Raw genomic sequence first — 23,674 nt, 5'->3', positions numbered from 1 at the left:
TTATGCTTGAGTCTGCTAATAATTTAGGCAATTATGAAGATGACACTAGTTAAGACCCTCGTTTCATATGCACCAGAAGTGCTTACTGTCTGGTTTATGGCTATGTCTTTTTTTTTTCCTTTCTTTTCATTTTTTTCCGTGTTTTTTTTTTTCTTTTTTTTTCCCCTTTTCTTTTCTTTTGAGTGCACAATATTCTGGAGCAGTTCTGCAAGCAACGCTTCAAATCTGTAACAGTGATCCACTCTGCCTTTTAGACAACTGGCTTTTGCTCAGTCATTTCAAATGAAAATGTAACATTAACCTCTTTAAGACAGCTTTTCAATTATATCCACTAGGAGTACTAGTGCAGAGGTAGGGAAATATATCAGTATTTCTACTACTAGCCTTTATTTTAGTTTATGTGGGGAGCAACTGGCTTTGCAACGAAAGAGCCTAAGTAGGTTGTATCCTCCACAGTGCAGGTTTGGGTAGATATGACATCTAGGATTTAGCCCCAGATTAACAATAGTTTTTCAGAAGATTTGTGCACAACAATATGCCCAAACCCACTTAACTGTATTTCTGTACTTGATAAAGACAGCAATTGTTTAAGAAAAAGAATTTTGATCCTCATATGCTCTTAGCATTTGAGACTCAATGGTGTTTTCTCTATTTTGCAGGTAAGCCGTCAATACTTCTTTTTGAAGTAAAGTCCAAAATTTTACTTCCCAATAGTTCTTAATCACTATAATAAAAGGTATTTGAATGCAATTATGTATTACTTTCAGTAGCAGGCTAGTTTTACAAACCAATGTAACACCCTGAAATGTATATAACTCAGATACAGGTTTGTAAAGACAGATGTTACTTCCGTTACATAGGTGCATGCAGATACTGCAAGAAAGGATACATTCTAAAACTCTAGATAAAGACTAAGAGTTTGGTGTAATCACTTGACAAAAAAGGCAGTTTATCAGTCTGCCCATTTCTTGAGTGCTTTGTGCCTACCTTTACAACCTGGTACAGAAAACACATCTGAACATTTAGGGTATCCATCTCCAGGCACCCAGCTGTCATGTTGCTGCACCAGCTGAGCGCAGGGTTGCCCCAAGCCCAGGCAGCATCAGGGAACTGCACAGACAGGGTCCATGCCTCCCAGTCCATTGTCAGTGGATGGCATACATGTGTGCAAACAGTCAGAATTAAAATGTCTTCGGCACTGGAAGCATAAGAGAAAATGGCATTTTCTGACAGAAGACAGATAGGTTTGATGGTCTTTGGTGAGCTCTGACAGCAGCTGTCATCTAAGGTACTTACCACAGAAAGCTTTCCACACGCGAGGAGGAATGCTTCAGACCACTCTGTGCTGTGAGTGTCAAGTCAGGCAGCTACAACATAGGCCTGGGTTTTGGATACTCAGTACAATTTGGTATCACATTTACTTGTAGACATTGTATTTTATGCAACATTCTTTTTGGAGGCTAACTCAGAAGTGTATATTGAGAAGCATGGCATAATTCTCTAACAAGCACTCTAAAGAGCAGAATGATTGAAACTTTCAAAATTTTGGTGTCATGAATAAAAAGCATCTGGAAGAACTTGATTTTTGTATTTTGGTTTAATATTAATTCCTGTGCACTTAGTTTCAGGAGTTGCAATGGGGCAACACAAGCATCAGTAGATTCCCTTTCCTCTAATCACTAATCATGACCCTTTCTTTTTCTCCCCTTGCTCCTCTGGGATGTTTAGAGAGAGGATTTCAATCTTTCTGGCACCCCAGACATATCAACATAAGGAAAGCACCTTGATATTGTACCATAAGGAGAGATGAGATAGAGCTGTTAGATAAGGAATGATAGCTAAACATATTTTCAAGAGTGTTTAAAACCAGAACATATATATTTATCAGTAGGTTCCCACAAGAATGTGTCTTGAGGCTAGCAATCAGTGCTGGTGTGGGGATTGTGTAACATATTGCTCAGTACCTTGGAATCTGAGCCCACAGGTATTTGTTTTATGGGGACCTACTCCACCATGTCAACTTCTCTATGCCGGTACCTGACTATGGGATTTGCCACTTGGACTAGGATTTAATTCTGATGAAGGCTGCATGTGGCAAGACACAGCAGACAAGTACAGGCTCAGTCTGAATGGGTGTCTCCGTGGCCATCAAGCAGCTCCTATGTCCCTGAGGTGGTCTAGCAGCAGCAGTAGGGCACTGTGAGTATCTGCTGCTTCATCCACTAAAGCAAATCCCACTGATAACAGCAAAGCTGTGTAAAAGCTGTATGAAATTAAAGGATTAAAGTATATTTTGGTCACTGCTCATTTGGGTATTTCTAAGACTAAATTCTGACATGACACTTAAGCCAGATCTGAAAGGCCCAGCATTTCCTTTTGAATTCCTGGCTGTAGACACACCACTGTGCCTGCCCCTTGACCCTTGCAGGAGGCTGTATTAGTGCAAATATAGTAGGAACATCTGTGAAGTGAAAAATAACCTGGCAGTCAAATGCTCACATCACATTGATTGCACCCAAAAAGAGACTAAGAGGAGGATGGAAAGGAGAACCTCATATGCTTGTGAGCATGTAGGTAAACCATGCTCACCATGTGGGTAACTCACCAAGCCCATCAAATTCAGCTGTTTCCAGGTATGTGTTCTCCTACATTCCCAAACAAGCTTCTCCCCTAGCCATATGCCCTGATCCTGCAGCTGGAGACTGGAAGAGACATAATGTCAGCTGCCATCTGAAATATGGGTGCATTGGCAAAGTCATTTTAGCTGGCTTCAGGAAAAGACACAAAGTGACTTATGCATGGCAGGATCTAATGCTGCAGGCACAAAAGTAGAGTGCTAGAAGTATTCCTTTTGCTTTGAAGAGGTGCTGAAATACTAGTATGTATAAGCTGATGTGTTGGTAGATGCCTCCAACACAAAGGTCATGTTAAAGCCATGCATCTCTCTGCAGCAGAGTTCTCCAAGTGGGGGAACTTTTCAAGTCATCTTAAATCAGCATTGTCAGAGAGTCAGTGTGCCTAATCACATGCTTATTTGCCACGAGTTATCCCTGGCTCCTACCAACGGGTGCACTCATTTGAGTATTCAGTATATTGCTGTGACAGAAAAACATCAGCAAACAAACAAAAGGTCAGCAGTGGTCTAGTGGAAAAAAACAATTCATTTTATGCACAGCAGGGATCGGACAACTCGTATTACTCTGTCATAAATGTTAATTATCCTCAGGGCTGCAGGATACAATTGGGATACTAAATGTTCTTAATAGGGTGGTGTGCCCTGATAGTCTAATCTGATTTACAGGAATAGTCAGGATCCAGATTTGCTCTCCCTAAAAGAAAATATATTAATAGCTCTCGACAGGTGTCAGAAGGCAAAGGATGAAAGAGTCAGTACTACTGGAGCACTCCAATAAAATAAAAAAAATACACTAGAAAAAAACCCAAAAATTTACCTTGGAAATTGGAGAAAATTGCCTGAGTTCTGTCAGTGAATGTAGCAGTTTGCTTAATGGTTTTGGTTGTGCAGTGAAATAACTTCCAAGAAGAATGCCGAGCTTGAGGGATGCTCTCCAGCTTTACTATGTACTAATCCAGAATACATTACCAAATACTCTTGACATAGATTCAGCTAAATATCTGTAAAGGGTGCAAACCTGGAGCTTGTCTTGCTTGGGTAGCAACCACCATTTGTTTATTTACAGACCACTGACAGTGGCCTGTAAATTCCCCTACTAACAGTCCCACCAGTTTGTATTATTCTGAAACTAAGCAATATACTGTGCTGCATACTTTTCCCCAACCTGCCAGACAGCTCCGAAAAATATAGCCAGAACTCTCACCTTCCACATGTCTTTCATGTTCCAAATGCATGGCAGTATATTTCCTCTCACAGGTGTCAGCAGCAGCATTACTCTTACTTACAGAGTTCACTAAGAGAAAAAGCTCATTTTCCTGCTGCCTTATCAATTGCCTGAACCATGGCTTGGTTTGGTACAAGAGCTTATTTGTGACGTGAAAGAATACCTCGTCTTCTCTGTTGAGCCTCTCAATGCTGGGTGTTTTTTAGCCAAACATATTCCTGTGGTAATCCAAAGTTTGCTAAATATAAGTCTACTGTGAGCTGCAGGCTTGCAGTCCATGTTATATACCAAGTGCAGGACACTAGACACACACTGTGCATATATTTGCATAGGATTTTTTTCTGAATTATGTATTTTACCGGTGTAACAGCAGGACAAATACAAATGCCCATGTGACTATTTATTTCATCTTGTGTATTGCTTAGTGAACAGTTGACTGAATGCTGACGTGCAGTTCCCAACACTGTAATTTCTGTGATGCATGGCAATGCTGCAGCACTATCCACACAAGCTCCCCAGGCACTACACACCAAGATGCATGTTCCCATGTAGGGACAGGGGATGCCTCTGTGACTTGCCTCTGGTTCCCCAAGCAGCTGCGGTGGAGGCAGGAGTGACATCTCAATCCCTGTCACTGTTGCAGGCCCACTGCACTGCTGTGCCTCCACAATGAGCTATATCACTGTCTCCAGTGCCTTGCAAATTTGATAATGCATTATGCATGTAAAAAAAAAATTTCTGCAACTACTTGCAAGTGACTGTGTTTCATACATTTTGATAGCCCATTCATTTCCACTGAAAATAACAGCTTAATATTTTGCTATTCTGCCAACACGCAAGGACTAATCAAAAGTGCTTCGTTTTCATTTGCTACATCAAAAGGGACAAAGATATGGTATCCTAAGAAAAGCAAAAAACCCACATGGGAAAGAATGAAAAATACAAGAACATAAGTTTATTGCTGATTCCAATTTAACCCTGGGATACTTACTGATCATAATGCTTTCAACCCCTGTTATCACAACACTTGAATGACACTGAAAGTTTCAATCAGAAGAGTACTACTAATGTTCCTCAGATTAATTTTCACTTTTTACTCATTTCAAACCTTTTCTCATTTCTATCTACTGCACATAGAAATCAGTAATGGCCATGCTGATCCTTCTAAGGTAGTTATGCAGTAGTAGCAATCCAAGAAATACAAATCCTTGTCACTTAATGCTCTTTGTTGGTCATACATATAAGGAATCAGTGTCTTCAAACACATCTGCAAACAATCTACACAAAGTATTTTTCAGGTTCTCATCACGGCCTCAGCTTCCTGGAGCTATGCTGGGAACCACAAGACTGGTGTTATGGAGGGCCAAAAGGTATTGATACTGGCACAGTTTTGTAGGAATGGTATGCAGGCTACCAGATCAGTCCCTGAGTATGCAACTGGTAGTCTCTCCTTGCCCTTTTGTCTCATCTGTTTTTGCTTCCAAAGTCTTTCCACTAGGGTAAAGCTCTTCTATCTCTAAGTACTGTTTTAAAACCCAGGAAAATGTAAAATGAAGACAACAGCATAAATGAAGGGCTTCACAGCCTCCTGAGTACTCTGTTTCCTCTCACACTGTTTGTGAATGCTGCTTCTGTAGTGGTTGAGACCTGACAACAAGAAGTCCTAAAACATGGAGGCAGTATTAGAAGACTGAAAAATCTGTCCAAAAGCTTAGCAAAAAACATCAAGGTAGACCCAAATGGTGTTTGTGTCAATTTGTTCGCACATCAACATTTCTGCTGACTTCACTGGAGCAAATGTTTGGTCAGGACAGAAACCAGTACTTATCCCAGCATTACACAGCTTTGAGATTGTATGCTCCAAATGAGACATACCATAAAAGGTAAAGAACACAACAATGTGTTGAAAGTCTTCACCATATGGTTTCCTGTAAAATAGGACCAAGACACTATATTAAACCCACAAAAATTCACTGCATCTTTTGCCCTAACACTTGTTTGACCAAATATTGACACAGACATGCATCTTCTTTTACAGATACTGTCATGTTTTACAGGAAACTCTTCTGAGGCTCAATGTGAAATTAGAGAAAATGTTTAATATGGTCTGGAACGTGTTTCCTTCTGAAAACTGGGTGTTGATCAAAGAACACTCCGTGAATGTGAGTAAAACCTGCTAGCCAATGGCTAGTTTTCATTGCATGAGTAGCTCTGTGAAACCCACAATGCTTAACTCAGTGTTACTGAAATTTTGAATAATTTATGGAAGTGGTATAGCTTTATGGTGGCCATGAAAATAGTAATTGTCACCATTTCAAGCCTATGTTTTAATTTAAATTATTTTTTTAATGCAAATGGGAATTTTGTTTATCACAGAATTATCAGAGTTGGAAGGGACTGCTAAAGATCATCTAGGCCAGCTCCCCCACTATAGCAGGATTGCCTAGAGCACATTACTCAGGAATGCATCCAGGTGGGTTTTGAGTATCCCCAGAGAATTAGACTCCACAACCTCCCTGGGCAGCCTGTTCCAGTGCTCTGTCACCCTCACTGTAAATAAGTTTTTCCTCACATTCAAATGGAACTTCCTGTATTCCAGCTTGTGCACATTGCCCCATGTTCCTTATGTTTCCTCTTCTTGAACTACAAGGATTGGCTTCCATGTTAACTATCAGTGAATGTATTTTGCATCTTTCAGCCACATATCCAGAGCAATGGAGGTGAAAATTGTGACTGTGATTGACAGAATACATGTGTGTTGTTGTACTGGTTTGTGCAGTTACAGTCCCAAGGCACACACATACTCATTTAGCTGCTTAAGCATAAGGACTTAGAGTAACTACAAATAAAAACTGTAGAAGTACAACATTAAAAAAAATGTAGCTTTTTAATTCTGATTACTAATTTAATCACTTTAGTCTCATAGCTACCATAGCAAGCTGTAGGGACTAGAACTGAGAAAATAACAGGCAACACAAACATTTAAAGCTTTAATGTGCCCATTAGGAAATCAGTGCCAAAACTCTTATACTTTCCCAGTTGTAGCAATGCCAGCCCATACACCTGTGACAAACCAAGTTATTGCCTTTGTTTGTGTATGGCAGTTTTACTTTCATGCACAAATATCCTTTGTGCTATAGTACAGGTCAGCGATGCCAGCCATCCATTTTCCTCATGCACCTTGGAACCCCTCTCTTTTCTTCAGGGCACACTTCCCTAAAGAACCTTCCTTACACTGGTAATGCATTCTCACTTATCTACCTCTGACTTGAGATTTTTGGAGTGCTGCTGAGAGTGGCTTGAGTTAGCAGACTCTTGGTCTTTTTGTGACAGAAAGAAAAGAACCTTCTGACAACCTGAAGTAGGCAGCCAGTTTTCTGCAGAAGCCACAGAAAACATAAATTAAAGGGAAGTCAGGAGAAAGTTCATCACACTTTACTGCATTAATAACTAGTTACAGAAAAGTAGCATAGGAGCTGATAAATTAAAAACCCATGATGAAAAAGAAGTGGCAGAGACAGCTGCTGAGAAGGGTCTTCAAGTCGCAACGTGACTGATGCTGTCAGTAGTGTGACCTATGCAGTGTGCCAGTTTCAAACACAAGCAGCTGCTAGAGTTGCTGATTGAATATACAAATGTGTACCAGTGAGAGCATCCAGCTTTTTGCTGTGTTGAGGTTTGGCCAAGCCTAGAAGTTTCTGTAATTTTGCCAGTGCACATTTATGTCCTCTGCTTGCCAGACCTAAGAAGGAAGATATTTTGGAAGACTGGGTCTTGAACTTAGGACTACCACCCTCATCACATTGAGAAAGATTTTAAGAAAACCTTTGAGACTTATGTAACACATTAGGAATTGTTTGTGTTTTGCTGGCACCTCTGCTATTTCTTGTGGTTTGTTTGTTTCAAGAACAGTTGTGGGAAACATTTTCTTTTCATTTTATAACAAGAAAGGGAGATGAATAAGGAATTACGGAAGAGACAAGGATAGGAAATTCTGTGAAAACATGGGAGGAAATTCTAGAGAATGAAAAGAGGAAAGAATTGGAGGAAAAAAAGGAAGGAATAGGATGAATTATTAAGATATGAGATTCAGTTTTCATTTACATATTTAACTATCAGAAGAGAGTAAAGAAAACTATGTTCTCCTGTTCATTTGGGACCCTTGGATTTGTCACATGGATTTGCTCAGGTTTTTTCATTCCCCTTTTGATCTCCCACTTGACTTTTAGTGTGGAACCTAGACTTCGCTTGGGGTTCACATAAAGGTTTATTTCTTTGAAAGATATAGGCTGTGTTTTACAAAAAAGAAAGGAAATGCTTGTTTAGATGAGCAGATACTTCTGTGAACATTATGAATATAGCACTTTTTTTTTTTTTCCTACTAATTAAATTCTTCTATAAGCATTTACTCAAACTAAACCACTGACTCCAAGCCTCTTTCTGTATGTTGTGCTTTTAGGTTTTTTGGAGATGCCTTCAGAATAAAACATGAAAGCCAAGCTACCAATCCTTGCCATCATGCCACCAAATTCCTCACTTCCTACAGCACAGCTTTATGTAAAAAGGAGTTAGGGTGAGTGGAACAGGCACTCACCTTGAGAACAGGAAAGAGATCTTCTATACTGCCAGTGTCTAGTCTGGAGCACCTAGACTTCTGGAGCAAGTTAGGCACCAGCAGGACAAGGTACTGGGAGACTACGACACTGAGCAGTGACAGCAGAGCAACAAACTACGTGCAAGCTGTCCGGTCTGCTAGAACTCCAGGACAGGTCTCACAGGGAGAAGTGATGACCACTCTCGGTCCTCATCAAATGAAAGGGAGCTGAAGGTGCTAGAATAGGGTGAGATCAGATCATCCTGCAGAGTGCAGTAGAGACAGCCAAAGGGCCGAGTGCAGGCTATGTTACCTGCTGTTGGTTTCTAGAAAGAAAGAATACAAAAGCTAGGCCTTTGGTAGCTATCAGGTGCTTCTCAGATGACACCTGGTGGACAAAAACTAAAGAGAGAAAAGCAGCCTGCGTTTACAGTGCAGAACCGTGCCATCCCTGCTCACATTTGCACTACTGCATTTACTACAGAGTCTGCCCATCAGGTGCCCTCCCTACTCTGTTTATTCCACCCCCCAACAGTACATTATTACAGGGCCCTAGAAGAACCACATATAATCCATCAACCTGCACTAGGTGTTTTTTCTTGCACATACTTTTGTTTGTTTGGTTAGTTGTTGTTGTTGTTTTTCTTCTTTTCTTTTTCTTTTTTTTTTTTTTCCTCATATTCTGGCAGGTGCCCTGAGTTGATTTCATTCTGACCTGTGAGAACTGGGTGATTTTATAGTTTAGGATACCTATACAATTTTCTTAATGTTATTACGAATGGATAGTTGTACCCATAGTGTTAAAGGTTTTTATTTCCTCTGATTATTAATTTACTCTTTCTCTTTTAAACTATTTCCAGTTTGCCTCTCTAACACTGGCTGTCTTCTGCTTGACAGTTTGCTACTGCCTTAATGCATCCTTGCTGATGACCCAGAGATAAGGCATCATTAAAAAAATAAACAAACAGACCACACTCTGAATTCACCTGGAGACAAACAACTGCTTAGGGAAGTCTTTCTTCTGGGGGTCCCCATCCAGTGAGTGAATGCTTATGCCTCTTGGTAAAATAGGTAGTTTCCTCAGGGGTCCTATGGGTGGGAATGCATTCTTGTGCAGTCATTTTTCTCTGGCTTGAAGGATTTCAGGAAAACAGGAGACACTGCTGAAACTATGCTGGCAGTGATGAGACAGGTTCCATAAAGTTATGTGGTGGTGATCAGTTCTTTGATTGCTGGCAGTGCATTTTCCAGGTTCACAACAATTTTTTCTGCTATTTGAGCTTGTTTGTCCTATGTATAGCCAGTTCCACTAAATGTTAACAGCTTTTTTTTTCTCCTCGATATATTTCCATGCTTTAATTTTTGCAAAATCTTAAAAGTTTTTATGAAGTAAACACACACAAAAGTAAAGGATTTGCTATTTTCAAACACCAAACTAAGCTGAGAGTGTGAGAGAGGGCAGGATGCAATTAGCCTATGTAATTATCTAGCCTGTTTCTTCTGGGTTTAGATTGGCTGTTTATAAAAAGGACAGGGATGCCACACAGGAGTTGAGGCATTCTATTTAGTCTGGCTGTGATGGAGTTAATATTCCCCACTGCAGTCCACACAGAGCTGTGCTTTGTGTTTGTAGCTAGACAGGTGTTGTTAACACACCAGTGTTTGGGCTACTGCTGATCAGTGCTGGCACAGCATCATGTCTCTCCCTCCACAAAGGCCAGTGGGCTGGAGGTGCACAAGAGGCTGAGAGGGGACAAAGCTGGGACAGCTGACCCAAAACAACCAAAGGGATATTCCATACCCTATGATGTGGTACTCAGCAATAAAAGCTAAGAGAAAGGAAGGGGGTGGGGGGGTGGGGGGGATGTTCATTATTAATGTGTTTGTCTTGTAAAGCAACTGCTGTACTGCTATGTATACTGGGGCCCTACTTCCCAGGAAGTGGCTGGACATCACCTGCTGATGGCAAATAGAGAATAAATCTTTTTGCTTTCCTTTGATTCCAAGTACAGGCTTTGCTTTTATTTACCAAACTGCCTTAATCTCAACCCATGAGTTTTTAATCTTCTCCCTGTCCTGCCGAGGAAGGGAAGTGATAGAGGGACTTGGTGGGCATGTGGTGGCCTGCCAAGGCTAATCCACCACAGGCATATTCTGGCTTAGATAAGTCCTGCTCCACAGAGGGAACAAAATAACATCCTGGCCCAGCTGAAAGACAGGGTTCCTCTTTGCACCAGCATCAGAATTTGATGCCTGATACCACTGCCAGTGCTGAGGGCCAGAACTAGCCAAGCCTAGCTCTGCTCCAATACTTGACGTATCTCTGCACGTGGTTTCTAGGGCATTTTTGTGAAGTCATCAAGATTCTGAGTAACTCACAAGTAACTCACAAAGAAAGTGTATAGTAAACTACAATACAGATTGACCATCCAGAAACTGGGGACCTACTAAACAGTATTTGAATTACACATTGTTAAAATGCTTGCTGAAAACAGGTATCCACACTTTTCTCTTACATCCTATAGTGAAGAACAAGATAAACAGGACTTTGAAACACTGCAGAATACTTCTACAAGCCATTTCAGGTAGTAATTTGTGAAAACAATCCTCCTTAATTTATGCTGATGACTATTTTCAGGTTTTCAAATGTTCTCCTTTACTGGTTAATTCCTATTCAGCAAATACAAAGAAATCAAATGTAAGCACAGTCATAAAATATAAAGAGGAAAAATTTGTCAGGAAAGTGCCCTTAAAAACATCAATTGGGAAATAAAATGTCTTCAGCTTAGTCCATTTGGTTAGCATCTGGGAACACTTTTGTGTTCTGCAGCTGTGAAAACACCAGCTCCTAAAATCTTCAGCTAGCAAAGCCACTGCATGAATAGATGATTTCTATTCTGCAGAAATGTTAATTGGCAACTCATTAAAAGTTTGATTGGTGTGAGTGCAAAACAAGATCTTGAGAGTTCCAAAAATGTACTGAATAATGTGAAATTCTTTATTTTCTGTCAGGATAATGAGGACAGACTCTGGTCGTCCAGAAGGAAGCAATCAATACAGAAACTTAAAATCCCGACGTAAATGAAACCACAGCTGGCAGCAAGCATGCTGCTCGAGCTGAGAAACGTGTTGTGTCATATATGGAAGAAAATTACTCAAATTACATCTGTACGTGGCTCTTCCCACTTAAGGCAGCCACTGAGGGGTGAGCAGGACGCTACAGCAAGCCCCACCTGCGGCCATGCAGTTGATGATGGATGTCCACGAGCAGGACTCCTCACAGCCCCCGGGAAAGGCCACCGCTGTCCTTCATTAGTTCACTCTGCCCCGACACCGGCCTGTGGATCCTACGCCACGGCCGGGGACCCAGGGCAGCCCGGGCAATAGCGCGGGGCCGCTGGAGGCCGCTGTCCTCGCCAGGCGCCACCGCCTCGGGGCAGGCCCGCGGGGCTGCGGGCGACTCCGCCCCGCTCCGAGGCGGCAGCACCTCGCACACGGGCACGGCCAGGCACGGGCAGGGCCAGGCGCAGGCCCCGCGGAGCAGCCCTCCTGCACGCAAAGCCCGCCCGTCTCTCTGCGGGAAGCCCAGGGTCTGGGGAGGGGAAGGCCGGGCGCGGGCAGCCCCCGGCGCCGCCGGGCGGGGCAAGATGGCGGCGGTGGCAGCGGCCGTGGCGGTGGCCGCCGGGCAGCCCCAGGTACAGGCCGCACCAGCGCCGGGACGGCCTGTCCGCCGGCCTCCCGGGAGGCGGCCGCTGAGGCGTTCCAGCCTCCTACCAGGTGTAGGGATAAACGTTAAAAAGAAACATGTAGGAGGCGGGGAGGAGAGGGGGGGGGCGGTTTGCCGGGCCGGCCTCATAACCTGAACCGGTGGTTTCATCATCTGCGTTCCTAACAGTAGGTTCTGTTGGAGGATGTTCAGAGTTGTTGTGAAAAACAGTTGGCAATTTGCAGGGGACAGTAAGCAGATTTCAGAATTTAATGCTTTTCTTGAACAAGATGAAGCGAGGGGGGAAGCCGTCAAGTGTAGTTCTGCGTGTGTATTGTCAGGAGTTGCCAGAGACTGAGGGCCAGGAGAGGTGAGGCTCCTGTAATACTTCATTTAGCATTGTGGTGTGGTTAAAGCAAGCTGATGTTGCAGTCTTTACATTTTCCTGTTGAAAGAAGCATTTTTGTACACAGTCTTCAGCTTGTCATCATTCGTCACTCTAGTTTAATGCCTGTGTGACTTAAGTTGAATTGCATCATTAAAAAATTGGAGGGGTGCTGTTAATCTGCAGTATGGTGATGCCTGCTTAAAAATAAGCAATAAGCATTAAAAAATAAATACTGGTTTTTAATGATGTTTTATTTTGTTACATGCAGAACAACAGCTGTTCCAGTACTCTAGGTGCTGGTCCACAATGTCAGAACTGGAAGATGAAAGCTGAACAAGCTAAGAAAGTTGAATTCATAAGAACTGCAGAAAAGCTAAAAGCCCAGTAAGTTGAACACTTCATCGTAAGTATTTTTCATGCTGTTCTGGAGATAACATAAGGTTCAAGGTAAGAATTTATGGTAATGAAACTAGGCTAAGATTCCTTTTCAGGTCAGGCAGATTATTGTGGTTGTTGCAGTTATTGAGGATAGAATTATGAGCTCCAAAATGCCCTGTTTTGAAGAATCATCTTCAGTAAGCTATTGCTGCACTAGGTGCACAAAAAGGGAAGTGCATTACTGGGTTCTCTGTTTTCCTGCTCAGCTGTGCTTAGCCTTCTAAGGACCTAAAGGCCTTAAGACAAACCAACAAAAGGGGAATTGCAGCAGCATTACAACTGCTTCCTCAGAGCAGATTGAAAGCACTTTGTCTAGAATAGCTAGGGCACTGCTTCGGAAAATGGAGATTCAAGACAGCTCAGGCACAGAAGTGATTTTTACATCTGTTTCCCCACATCTTGAGTAAGTGCTGTAACAGCTATGCTGGCAGCTGGAAGAACATGGAAATGTCTTCTTGCACAGATGGGCTTTAGGAGGAAGAGTTGACATAGCCACCTGGCAGAAGGAGAGGTTTATAGTTGTGAAACCTGAATGAGCAGTGACACTTAAGTCTCAGAGTAGTGTTTTATGCTGTCTGACTCAATCAACTTGCCCTTGGTTATTCTGGATCCTGGGTTATGGCTCAAAAATTGAGTGCTGGGTAGTATAGATGTTCCCAAGCAGCTCCACGCAGGTCATGCCATTTAACTATTGCACATTGTCCTTCTGTAGTTATGCTCTGAAATCTTCTGCTGCACGGTGTAGGTAGATTTGGCACCTGGGTCTGGTCTGTGAATGCCAAAGGACGGCAAAGCATTTACACTGTGAATCATAAGCTGCTCTGTATAGGGGTTTGAACCACATAGCAATAGCCTGCTGAAGAACCTAGCTGCTACTGAGACACGGGGGTTTTTGGGCTGTGGGTTGTGTTGCTTAGTGTTGGGAATCTTGCCAGGTGTCTCTGTACTGCGTGGCACCAGTGTCCTTCTGTTCTGGTCTCTTAACGTGGTGGCACCAAACTACACAGGTGTTCAGGACTGCGGTATCTGAAGCCTTTTGCATCTGCTGTTCTGTAGGTCATACTCTAGTACACTGCCTCTTTGTAGTAAGGTAAAGCACACTGAGCTGGCTCTAGAACTTCTCACTCTAGTAAAAAAGCAGAAGTCACCTACAGCTCTCTGTACTATACATAAAGCATAGTCAGTAAGTAAGGTAGAAGCAAGTTATTGAGGTGCTAATCAACTTGAATCTACTATTAGCTTTAGGGCTTAGGGAGTGTACTGTTTTATCTGTGCTGGGGCTCCATCTATGTGTGCAGCTGCATTAATACAGCCTGTCTCTGTCCTTGCACTTTCCAAAGAAAATTATCATAAGGCTCCCTGATAGCAAGCATACAGATAAAATTTCAGGCCATTTCAGTGTGTGAACCAGTGCTTGTGAGCAAGGTGTTTCCCTTGTTAACTTCTTTCTCTAGTTCAAGTTCTGGGATTACTTTGGTGTGTAGTCTTATAACTGCAGAAAGATTTTCCTTGAAAACAGCTGTAGGAACAAACCAGTGATTTGTATAAAATGTAAGACATGCCAATTGACCCAGCTGTACCTGGATACTAACACTGGGAATAGTTAGGGCTTTGCTAAGTATTCCTGTCTTAGTGTGGCAACCTTTGTTTTTTTCAGGCTTGCAAATACAGAAAAAGACAAAAATGGATATCTTTACATTAGGAAGAGTGATTGCAGGATAGAATACAGCATGCTAGAGGAACTGGAATGTAGCATGACTGCCAGCAGGGAAACTGAAAGTAAGTGGGATTTTATTGTGGTTTTTTTTGTTTACTTTTTTTTTTTAACTTTTGTTTAATAATCAGTAATACAGAGAGATTAGTTCAGGTGGAAGGTAGGTGCTGATCCAGGTGTGTTATTTCATTATATGTACTGCTACTTTCAAGGAAGACTTCCACAATTCACTTGCAAATTTCAGAAGGATCAACATTTTGGGCCTTCTGTGTTATTAACTGTTTTCTTTTCATCTTGAATGTAGAAGATAGGACCCACAAAGCCTGGGGTGGAAAGTTATGGTTTTAGAAAATTGGAATTAATTTTGCACATGTGTTGGAAATCTAATGTAGTCTAGCTAAGGTACAATAAATATATACTTACTGCAATGCAAGTTTTTCACATAGTGATTTATGCCTTTAAAGATACTTTAAACAGTTCTGTGTTTGCATTTTTCAAATTTTTGGATAATGAATATCCATAGTCTAAATAGTGATGTGAGATGGTACATAATCTGTATCCTACAATATCTCTTCCACTTACGGACTAACTAAATACTTCAGGGAAAAAAAATTACTCCCTGGTCACAGTACCTAGATTCTTTCAAGAGTAATCAAATAAATCATGCTATGTCTTCTGATATAGAAGAGCAAAACAAAGTAAGTTGAAGAATGGAAAGGACACATGGAGACAACAAAAAATACACTTACCCTATAAATTTGTGTTTTAATATGCATCTTTTAATTAAGGAAACTTAACATATCCTTTGTATCTTGCAGTCCTTAAGAAATGTTAAGTATTTCTGAGGAATGACTAAGCTAAAAAGGTCAAAAAATTTTGCAAGGGTAAGAAGGGAGCATGGAAGTATGGATGGAGATACTCTAGTAAGATGATAAAAAGGAGAGAGATGAGAGATGGTAAGGTTCTACATGTGAGATGAGAAGGAGTGTTGGACTGTGATATTTTAGGGTGTGTACTAGAACCCTCAAAAATGTATTATGATCTGGTCTTTTAGGATGATCTGTGTGTTTTTACACTTCATGTGGTCTCAGCAGGAAGAATCAGTCTTACCTACACTGACTACAGTCAGTAGGATCATGTCTTACCTACACTTTTAGGTCACTTGTAGGTCATGTCTTAGCTATGCTTTTAGGTCTTACTTTAAGTTTTTGGATTCTTTTATCCTTGCCTTAAACCCAGATATTTTAGGATAGATGATACAGTCCCCAGAAACCTTAGTACCTTAAATGTATCCAGGATTCTATCCTCCTAAATACTGCAGTTACGGACTCAGGAAGAGCCAAGTGTTAACAAAGCAAGTAGGTGCATGCATGCTTGGAGTACATGAAAACATTGACTCTGCTTCAGTTAACACAGCAAATAAAGACATCTTGTTAAAGTAGTACATTCACGTATGCTTGCCAAGTTGTTTTTTTCTTCATTGGTGAGTCAAGGTCATAGTCTTCCTCAAAATTCTAGAGGAGGTGTCATCTGCATGAGAACTGCAGTTACTTGATTAAAGGTTTGGAAAATAACCCCACAACCCCCAAACGGGATTTAATCTAGATACAACTGTTCTGTTGATCCCTTTAGAAAGAGGAGTTAATTTTTTTGTTGATGCTGAGTCAGCAAATACGTGGCCTGTGCAGTCAGCTACATGCAGTTACAGTCACGTTAAAATGCTTAGTATTGTGGTATTTTCTTATGATAAAACAGAACTTATGTCCTCATTTAGATGAAGATGACAGTTTATTTTGGACAATTCATTGCTCTTGCTATTTTATTGAGTTTAATGCACAAAAAAACCTGTTAGAACTATCAGCACCTTATTTTCTTTAACAGAAGCTAAAATCCTGCAGCAGCTATCAGAAATAAAAAATAACGTGAAGAGACTTCAGCATCAATTAAAAGATGTGAAGCCTACACCAGAATGTAAGTCACAATAACAGATTTAAAAACATTTTCCTCTATAGACAGGTTTTTTGCATAGTTGGGTTTTTGATTCTTCTGGAGACTTAGGATACACCTTCTCAAGTCTGTCTGCTTTTCCAGAAATCCAGGAAGGGAAGAAGGCAGAGATGTAAGCAACAGTGAAAGACTGTGCAGTTCTGTGTGAAAACAGAGCAACTTACTCTGTCATAGAAGTGGTTTGGGTTTGTTTATTCAGGCTGTTGAAAGCCAAGTATTTTCTATATGTAACTCTTTGCCTTACATAAAACTTAGTGTTCTAGTGCTGTTTAACTATAGCTTTCTTCCATAGGATAAGAGGTCACACAGTAGTCTACAGGAAACTCATTTCTGGCTGTCCACATGACTCTAAGTGTAAATTGGAATGTTCTGTGGAAAATGTTGATAAAACTCATTGGTTTGAATGTTTTGAAACTTCTGGGACATAGGAACTGAAAGAACCAACCTCCTGTGATATTTTACTGCCATGTGTAGAGCTCCTGTTGAAGCCCTCCTAGTAGCTGAGGGCTTTCTGATGCTAGATAAAATCTATCTCATTTATTCAGTGTCTCTTCTATAAAAATTGATTATCTTCTTCCAAAGATTTGAACATGTTTCTTAAGTCACTAACTGTATTGTTGTTATCCTAAAGATTTTCCACTTTAGTTTTTTTTTATAAGCCTGTCTTAATCTGAGAATTAGTTTAAGATTCTCCAGAGTGGGATTTGTGTAATGTAAATAAACATTTATATTGGTATTTGCATCCAGTTAGCTGAATCACTGTGAAATCACACCATTTTGATAAAAAAAGCCTGTCTTTTAAGGCTGTTTAAGATGGAAATGCATGGCTTTTTTTACACTGAAATAAGTGTCAGAGGTCTCTGCAAGTGCCTACGTTTCTGGGTAGAGCTGAATTACTGGTAAAGACTGTAGACTGCTGAAGTGATAATGCTTTATTATTTTTTTTCCTTTTTAGTTGTTGACAAGCTGGAGGAAATGATGGAAGAAGCTGAAAATGCAATTAATGCTTTTAAAGAGGAACAGAGGCAAATGTATGTTTACACATGCTTCAGCTACAAGAAAAAATGCTTTCATAATACCATGGAACCTTTGCATTAATCAAGTAAACTGTTCCTTTTGACTTACTCTTTTGGTAGTTATTCCTGTGGTATGTAAATTAAAACTCAAGCTATCAATGTAGAATTTTGATAAACAGCCTTTTAGAGAGACTATACTGTATAGCTATTGCAGTTACCAATCATTTGCTTCTGAAAAGGTTTTTCAGAGAAAGGCTGCAGAAGAGATTAGATTGTTTTTGTTGTTGTTGCTGCTGTTGTTTTGGTTTCTATGTGGTTAGAGATTTTTTCCCTTCTCTCTACTGGTGTCAGGAGGGGACTGAGTTAGTTGTTTGAATGCCACAAATGTGTTCTTTCACTAAAAGGGTAACTTAATTGGGATTGTGTAGAGCTTTATTATGGGATCATTACAATTGTGCTGTCATCTGTGTTACCATTTCAGTTGTTAATCTTAGAAGAATACCTTTTATGTGGCATTGAACAATTCCAAAATTCATTTTCAGTGAATGAACAATGACTACTGAGTTTCTTTGCTTACATTTTGGTGTTCTCTTTTCAGATATGAACAGCTTTTGAAGGAGGAAAAAACTGTAATTAACGAGCTCAGTGTCTTTGAAAGAAAAGTGGAACTGTGGGAGTTAGGCAGTTCAACACCAGCAAAAAAATGGAAATTGCCATCAGCCAAGGTCTCAGTTGATAAACCACTAGAAAATCATCTACCTGAAGAAGTAGTAGAATTCGAAAGATTCATTCAGCGAACAGGAGGGCGGAAAGGAGGCTGGGATGATGATGATCATCAACATTTTCTGAAAGTATGGACAAAACACAAAGGCAGGCTGTCATATGTGGATGAAGCCCTTGAGTACCTCTGTGGAAAAACAAAGGAAAATATTGAGCAGCATGGCAAATGGTATCAACAATTTTTAATTCTACATGAAAGAAAGAAAGAGGTAAAATAATCCCTCTAGGACTTTTGTAGTTTTAAGAAATAGTATTTATTTTTTAAATATGTGCAATTAATATTTTTGTATTTGCCTCTCTGGTGGATTTCTGTTATAGTTGATATATAACTGAAGTCTAACATCTTCAACTTGCAAAAAATATTTGTCTTAAAAAATTACCAATAAGCATAGACTGAACGGCGCACCAAAGTGGGCTATAAATTGCCAAAGTGTATTATAAATGCTTTTGATGGCAGTGGTCCAGCAAGCTAGATTGCCATCCCAGAGCAGTAAGTGATTCTGTGTAAAACTGCAGTTCTTGTACATCTGCCCCTAAGAACATCTGTCCCACCAAATAGGCATGTTGCCCATTGCCAGCTAACAATCCCAGAGGAGAGAAAATTCCAAAACCACAATCCAGAACTTCTCAGCCAGCCCTCATCTATGTGCTGAGCATGATGTTGCACAATATGGAATACTGCATTGGCTAGTTTGGATCTGTTGATCTGTCTATGCTCCCTCCCAGCTTCTTGTGCCTTCTTAGCAACAATTAAAAACATCCATGTATTGTCAACATTCTCCTCATACCAAATCCAAAACACAGTGCTGTTGTAAATACTAAAAAGAGATTTGGCTCTATGCCAGCTGAAACCAGGACAAAGCAATATATTTTTGCTATACTGATACAGAGAATTATGATTCCTTCAAGAACTATCTAGCTGGGTAACAGAAGATACACGGACAAACGAATTACAAAATAGTGGGTAGAATTGTTAATTTGAAGGAAAAAATTAAGGTCTGAAATAAGTTTACATTTAAAAAAGCATATAGACCTATATTTGTAACAACCCAAAGTTAATATGAATGCCATAACTTAAGTAATTTTAGCAGGCACATACTAAACCTGTCTGTGTGATCCATAAAATAGAAAAAAAAAATTGTAAGAAAGCACACATAGGTGCTTCTTTGTCCTAAGTTTTGCCTTTAGTAGATTTTTCATTGCTATCTGCAGTTTGTATCCTTGGAGCATATGTTTTCATCAGACTGAATCAACAAGATCAGGCCAGTCAGTCTCACTTCTGTGCCTGGCAAGATCATGGAGCAGATCCTTCTGGAAGGTCTGCTAAGGCACATGGAAAATGACTGGTGACTGGTGACAGCCAACATAAAGGCAAGTCGTGCCTGACCAATCTGGTGGGCTTCTACAACAGGGCTACAGAGATGGTGGATGGTGGCAGAGCAACTGACATATCTACCTGGATTTGTGCAAAGCATTTGACTCTGTCCCACATGACATCCTGGTGTGCAAACTGACTAGGCATGGATTTGACAGATGGACCACTCAGTGGATAAGGAATTGGCTGGATGGCTGTACCCAGAGAGTTGTGGTCAATGGCTCAATGTCCAAATGGAGGCAGGTGATGAGTGGTGTCCCTCAGGGGTCAGTACTGGGACCTGTGCTGTTTAACATCTTTGTTGGAGACATGGACAGTGGGATTGAGGGTATCCTCAGCAAGTTTGCTGATGATACCAAGCTGTGTGGTGTGGTTGACACCCTAGAGGGAAAGGAGGCCATCCAGAGGGACTTTGACAGGCTGGAGAGGTGGGCCAGTGCCAACCTCATGAAGTTGAACAAGGCCAAGTGCAAGGTCCTGCACCTGGGTCAGCACAACCCCAGGCACAAACACAGGCTGGGGGGAGAATGGATTGTGAGCAGTCCTGAGGAGAAGGACTTGGGGGTGATAGTAAATGAGAAGCTTGACATGAGCCACCAGTGTGTGCTGGAGCCCAGGGAGCCAGTTGTGTCCTGAGCTGCATCAAAAGAAGTGTGGCCAGCAGGACCATGGAGGGGATTCTGCCCCTCTACTCTGCTCTGATCAGACCCCACCTGGAGTACTGTGTACAGTTCTGGTGGCCTCAGCACAAGAAAGATACAGACCTGTTGGAGAGGGTCCAGAGAAGGGCCACCAAGATGATCAGAGGGCTGGAGCACCTCTGCTATGAAGACAGACTGAGAGAGTTGGGGCTGCTCAGCCTAGAGAAGAGAAGGCTCCAGGGAGACCTTATAACACCTTCCAGTACTTGAAAGGGGCTGTAAGAAAGCTGGGGAGGGGTTTTTCATCAGAGAAGTTAGTGATAGGACAAGGGGTAATGGTTTTAAACTGAGAGAGAGGAGATTTAGGTTAGATATTAGGAAGAAATTCTTCACTATAAGGGTGGTGAGGAACTGGAATGGGTTGCCCAGGGAGGCTGTTGATGCCCCATCCCTGGAGTCTTTTAAGGCCAGGCTGGACAAGGTTTTGTGCAACCTGGTCTAGTGTGAGTTGTCCCTACTCATGGCAGGGGGGTTGGAACTTGATGATCTTTAAGGTCCCTTCCAGCTTTAATGATTTTATGATTCTGTGTAAAATTTTCATTAAAAGCTTGTGATTTTTTTTTTTTCCTGCTCTTCTCTTACAGTCAATTAAGAAGTGGAAGGAAAAGCAGCAGCAAGAAAAAGAAGGGAACTTGAAGGAGAAAGAAAAAGCAGAAAAAATGCTTGAGGAAGAATCGCTACAGTGTGAAGAAGCTCAGAAGCAAAAAGCAGCAGAAGAAAGAAAAAGACAGAAAGCAGCAATTGAAGCATGGAAGAAACAGAAGGCAATAACACTTGTAATGGAAGAAGCATCACAACTAAAACTAAAAGAAAAGGAGAAGAAGCAACAAAAAGAATGCCAACACCGTGTGAAGTTGCTGTTGGAAAGGTATGCCTTGCAGAAGAAAGAAAAGGTAGAACTTGAAAAGCTTGAAAAGGAGAAGAGAGAGGAAGCTGAAACGGAGAAAAGGAAGAGAATCGCTACAGAACAAATTGCTAAGTTTCAAAAACGTGTGCGTAATTACATCTCCATTTATGCATGTTTTAAATTTGCCTGCTTCCTCCTACAGTATAATCTGTTTACACTTTTTAAAATCCAAGTTTCATTCATTTAAATCTATTTCTGATTCACTATGAATAACAACATCTGTTACATACAAGAAACAGTTTGAAACTTTACTTTAGACAAGTATATTCCTGTTCCTAAGTTCTACAGAGTTATTCAAGCCTGTATTTCTTTCTACATATAGAAATGGTTTTATTTATTTCAATGTGAAAATGTTTAGGAAAACCAGCTTGGGCTGTGTTGCTCTGCATGCTATAGGAAAACATCAGAAGACCTGATTTTTGTATGCAGATAGGAAATAAAGAGATGGTTGAAGGCCCTGCAGGTTACAGTAGCTGTAAGGTCAAGTTAGATCCTGTATCAATGTAAATGTCATAACGACAGAGCTAGTATTCTTGTCAGCATTCATACTGGTGGTGTTATAAACAGATAGTAAACTACTAGAATCCTTTTTTTTTTTTTTTCCCCTGGAACTTGAAAACTTACTTCTTTGTGCAGGAGAAGCTACAGGAAGTAGCTGCTTAGTGTAATTTTATTCTCTATTATGACAAAATAATTTAAAAACAAAGAAAAATGAACTGTAAAGAGGCTTCATATTTGTTTTCATGCAACTGTTTTATTTCCAGAGGTAAGTTTGCTTTTCCATCCATTATATCTTTCAGGATCTCCGTAAATTGGAGCTAAGGATTCTACAAAAACAGGCTAAAGAAGTAGAGAAACAAGAAAAAGAAAAGAGATTAGCAAAGTTAATAGAGAAGGTAATTTACTTTTTTTTTTTTTTTCAACCTTTTTCCACATTTATTCAAAAAGCAATTATTTTTATTTATTAAAATAAATAGTGGCAAGTTAAGTAATAAGCCTTGGAAGCTATCAGGAAATAAAAATGCAGCAGGCATAGCTTTTTCTGTGTTGAAGAAAAAAAAAAAGAAAAATTTTTAATCTGCATGAAGCCCTTAGCTCATGCAGATTAGCTTCAATATGAGTGTTGGGGTTTGTTTTTTTGTTTTTAATGTTTGGGGGTTTTAATGTTTGTTTGTTTGTTTGTTTTGGTGTTTTGTTTTTTTATTTGTGTTCGTTTTTTTGGTTTGGTTTGGTTTTTTAATGGTTTTCTACCACTAGTTAAGTAATTGGGCTGGCTTCCAGAATAGTTTTGGGAACAGTGATAGGGTTCTTGGAGTTGCTTCCCTCGCTGTTGGCATGTTTCTGACATTCCCTGTGATAGTTTGGCAGGAAGTGTCTTGCTGGCTGACCAGCAGCGTTTTGCTTCCTTGTGCCTCTTCAGACGCTGAAGGCTTAATGAGTGCGTGTAGCTTGTTCTGTGACCAGTGACAAGGACTGATCTTTCTGTGCTTGTTCCACTATGAGGTCGAGATTCATGTCACCAGAGACCCATCCAGGCTGTACAGACCTACCAAGGGCTGGGAGGAACGCACAAAGGAGAAAGCACCCGCAGCTTCAGAACCACTTTTACATATTCCCCGTAGGTAAGGAGAAGAATACTGGATACGTAGCAAGACAGAAATACAGTTATATATGATCTGTTTATGCTTTTTTTTGCCTTGCTTTTAGAGCGATCCCAGCCTGGAGACAAGGCCTGTAGACGTTCCCCTGCCGGTCCCTGTCGCAGGAAGACTTCCTCACCTGTGACGCGGCCCGCAGTCCTCAGGCGTTGTCACAAAATAGGCGTGCACAGCGGCGCGTATTACTTTACTTTCTGAGGGTAGAACTTGAAACGTCACTTGTCAGACTGACAGCACGTCTTCCCGCTTGCGTCAAAAGCGCTTTCCCGAAGCGGGACGCTCGGCGGAGCCTGCTCCGGGCGGGGGCGGCTCCGGGGCCCGGCGGGGCGGGGCGCTCCCGGCGGGGCGGGGCGCTCCCGGCGGGGCGGGGCCCTCCCGGCGGGGCGGGGCCCTCCCGGCGGGGCGGGGCCCTCCCGGCGGGGCGGGGCCCTCCCGGCGGGGCGGGGCCCTCCCGGCGGGGCGGGGCCCTCCCGGCGGGGCGGGGCCCTCCCGGCGGGGCGGGGCCCTCCCGGCGGGGGCGGCTCCGGGGC

General features: G+C 41.5%; 1 protein-coding gene across 3 annotated transcripts; it reads left to right on the top strand.

Annotated features, from left to right (window-relative positions):
• Nucleotides 1–11,943: 11,943 nt before the first annotated feature.
• Nucleotides 11,944–23,362, top strand: CCDC112 (coiled-coil domain containing 112). Of its 3 annotated transcripts, none has more exons than XM_051643472.1 (10): nucleotides 11,944–12,149; nucleotides 12,817–12,932; nucleotides 14,644–14,765; nucleotides 16,582–16,671; nucleotides 17,663–17,738; nucleotides 18,322–18,712; nucleotides 21,164–21,571; nucleotides 22,287–22,382; nucleotides 22,990–23,108; nucleotides 23,194–23,362. In XM_051643472.1, exons 1-10 carry the CDS (start codon nucleotides 12,102–12,104, stop codon nucleotides 23,222–23,224), a joined length of 1,497 nt encoding a protein of 498 aa, XP_051499432.1. In that variant the 5' UTR covers nucleotides 11,944–12,101; the 3' UTR covers nucleotides 23,225–23,362. The 3 variants fall into 3 exon arrangements, with proteins under 3 accessions (XP_051499432.1, XP_051499434.1, XP_051499433.1); XM_051643473.1 differs by lacking the exon at nucleotides 11,944–12,149 and adding an exon at nucleotides 12,313–12,348; XM_051643474.1 differs by lacking the exons at nucleotides 22,990–23,108; nucleotides 23,194–23,362 and adding an exon at nucleotides 22,907–22,946.
• Nucleotides 23,363–23,674: the final 312 nt, after the last annotated feature.

Source organism: Apus apus, chromosome Z, assembly GCF_020740795.1.
Source record: "Apus apus isolate bApuApu2 chromosome Z, bApuApu2.pri.cur, whole genome shotgun sequence".
Classification (NCBI taxonomy): Eukaryota; Metazoa; Chordata; class Aves; order Apodiformes; family Apodidae; genus Apus; species Apus apus.
Note: the sequence above shows the minus strand (reverse complement) of the source record. Positions and strands in the feature narration are given on the sequence as shown.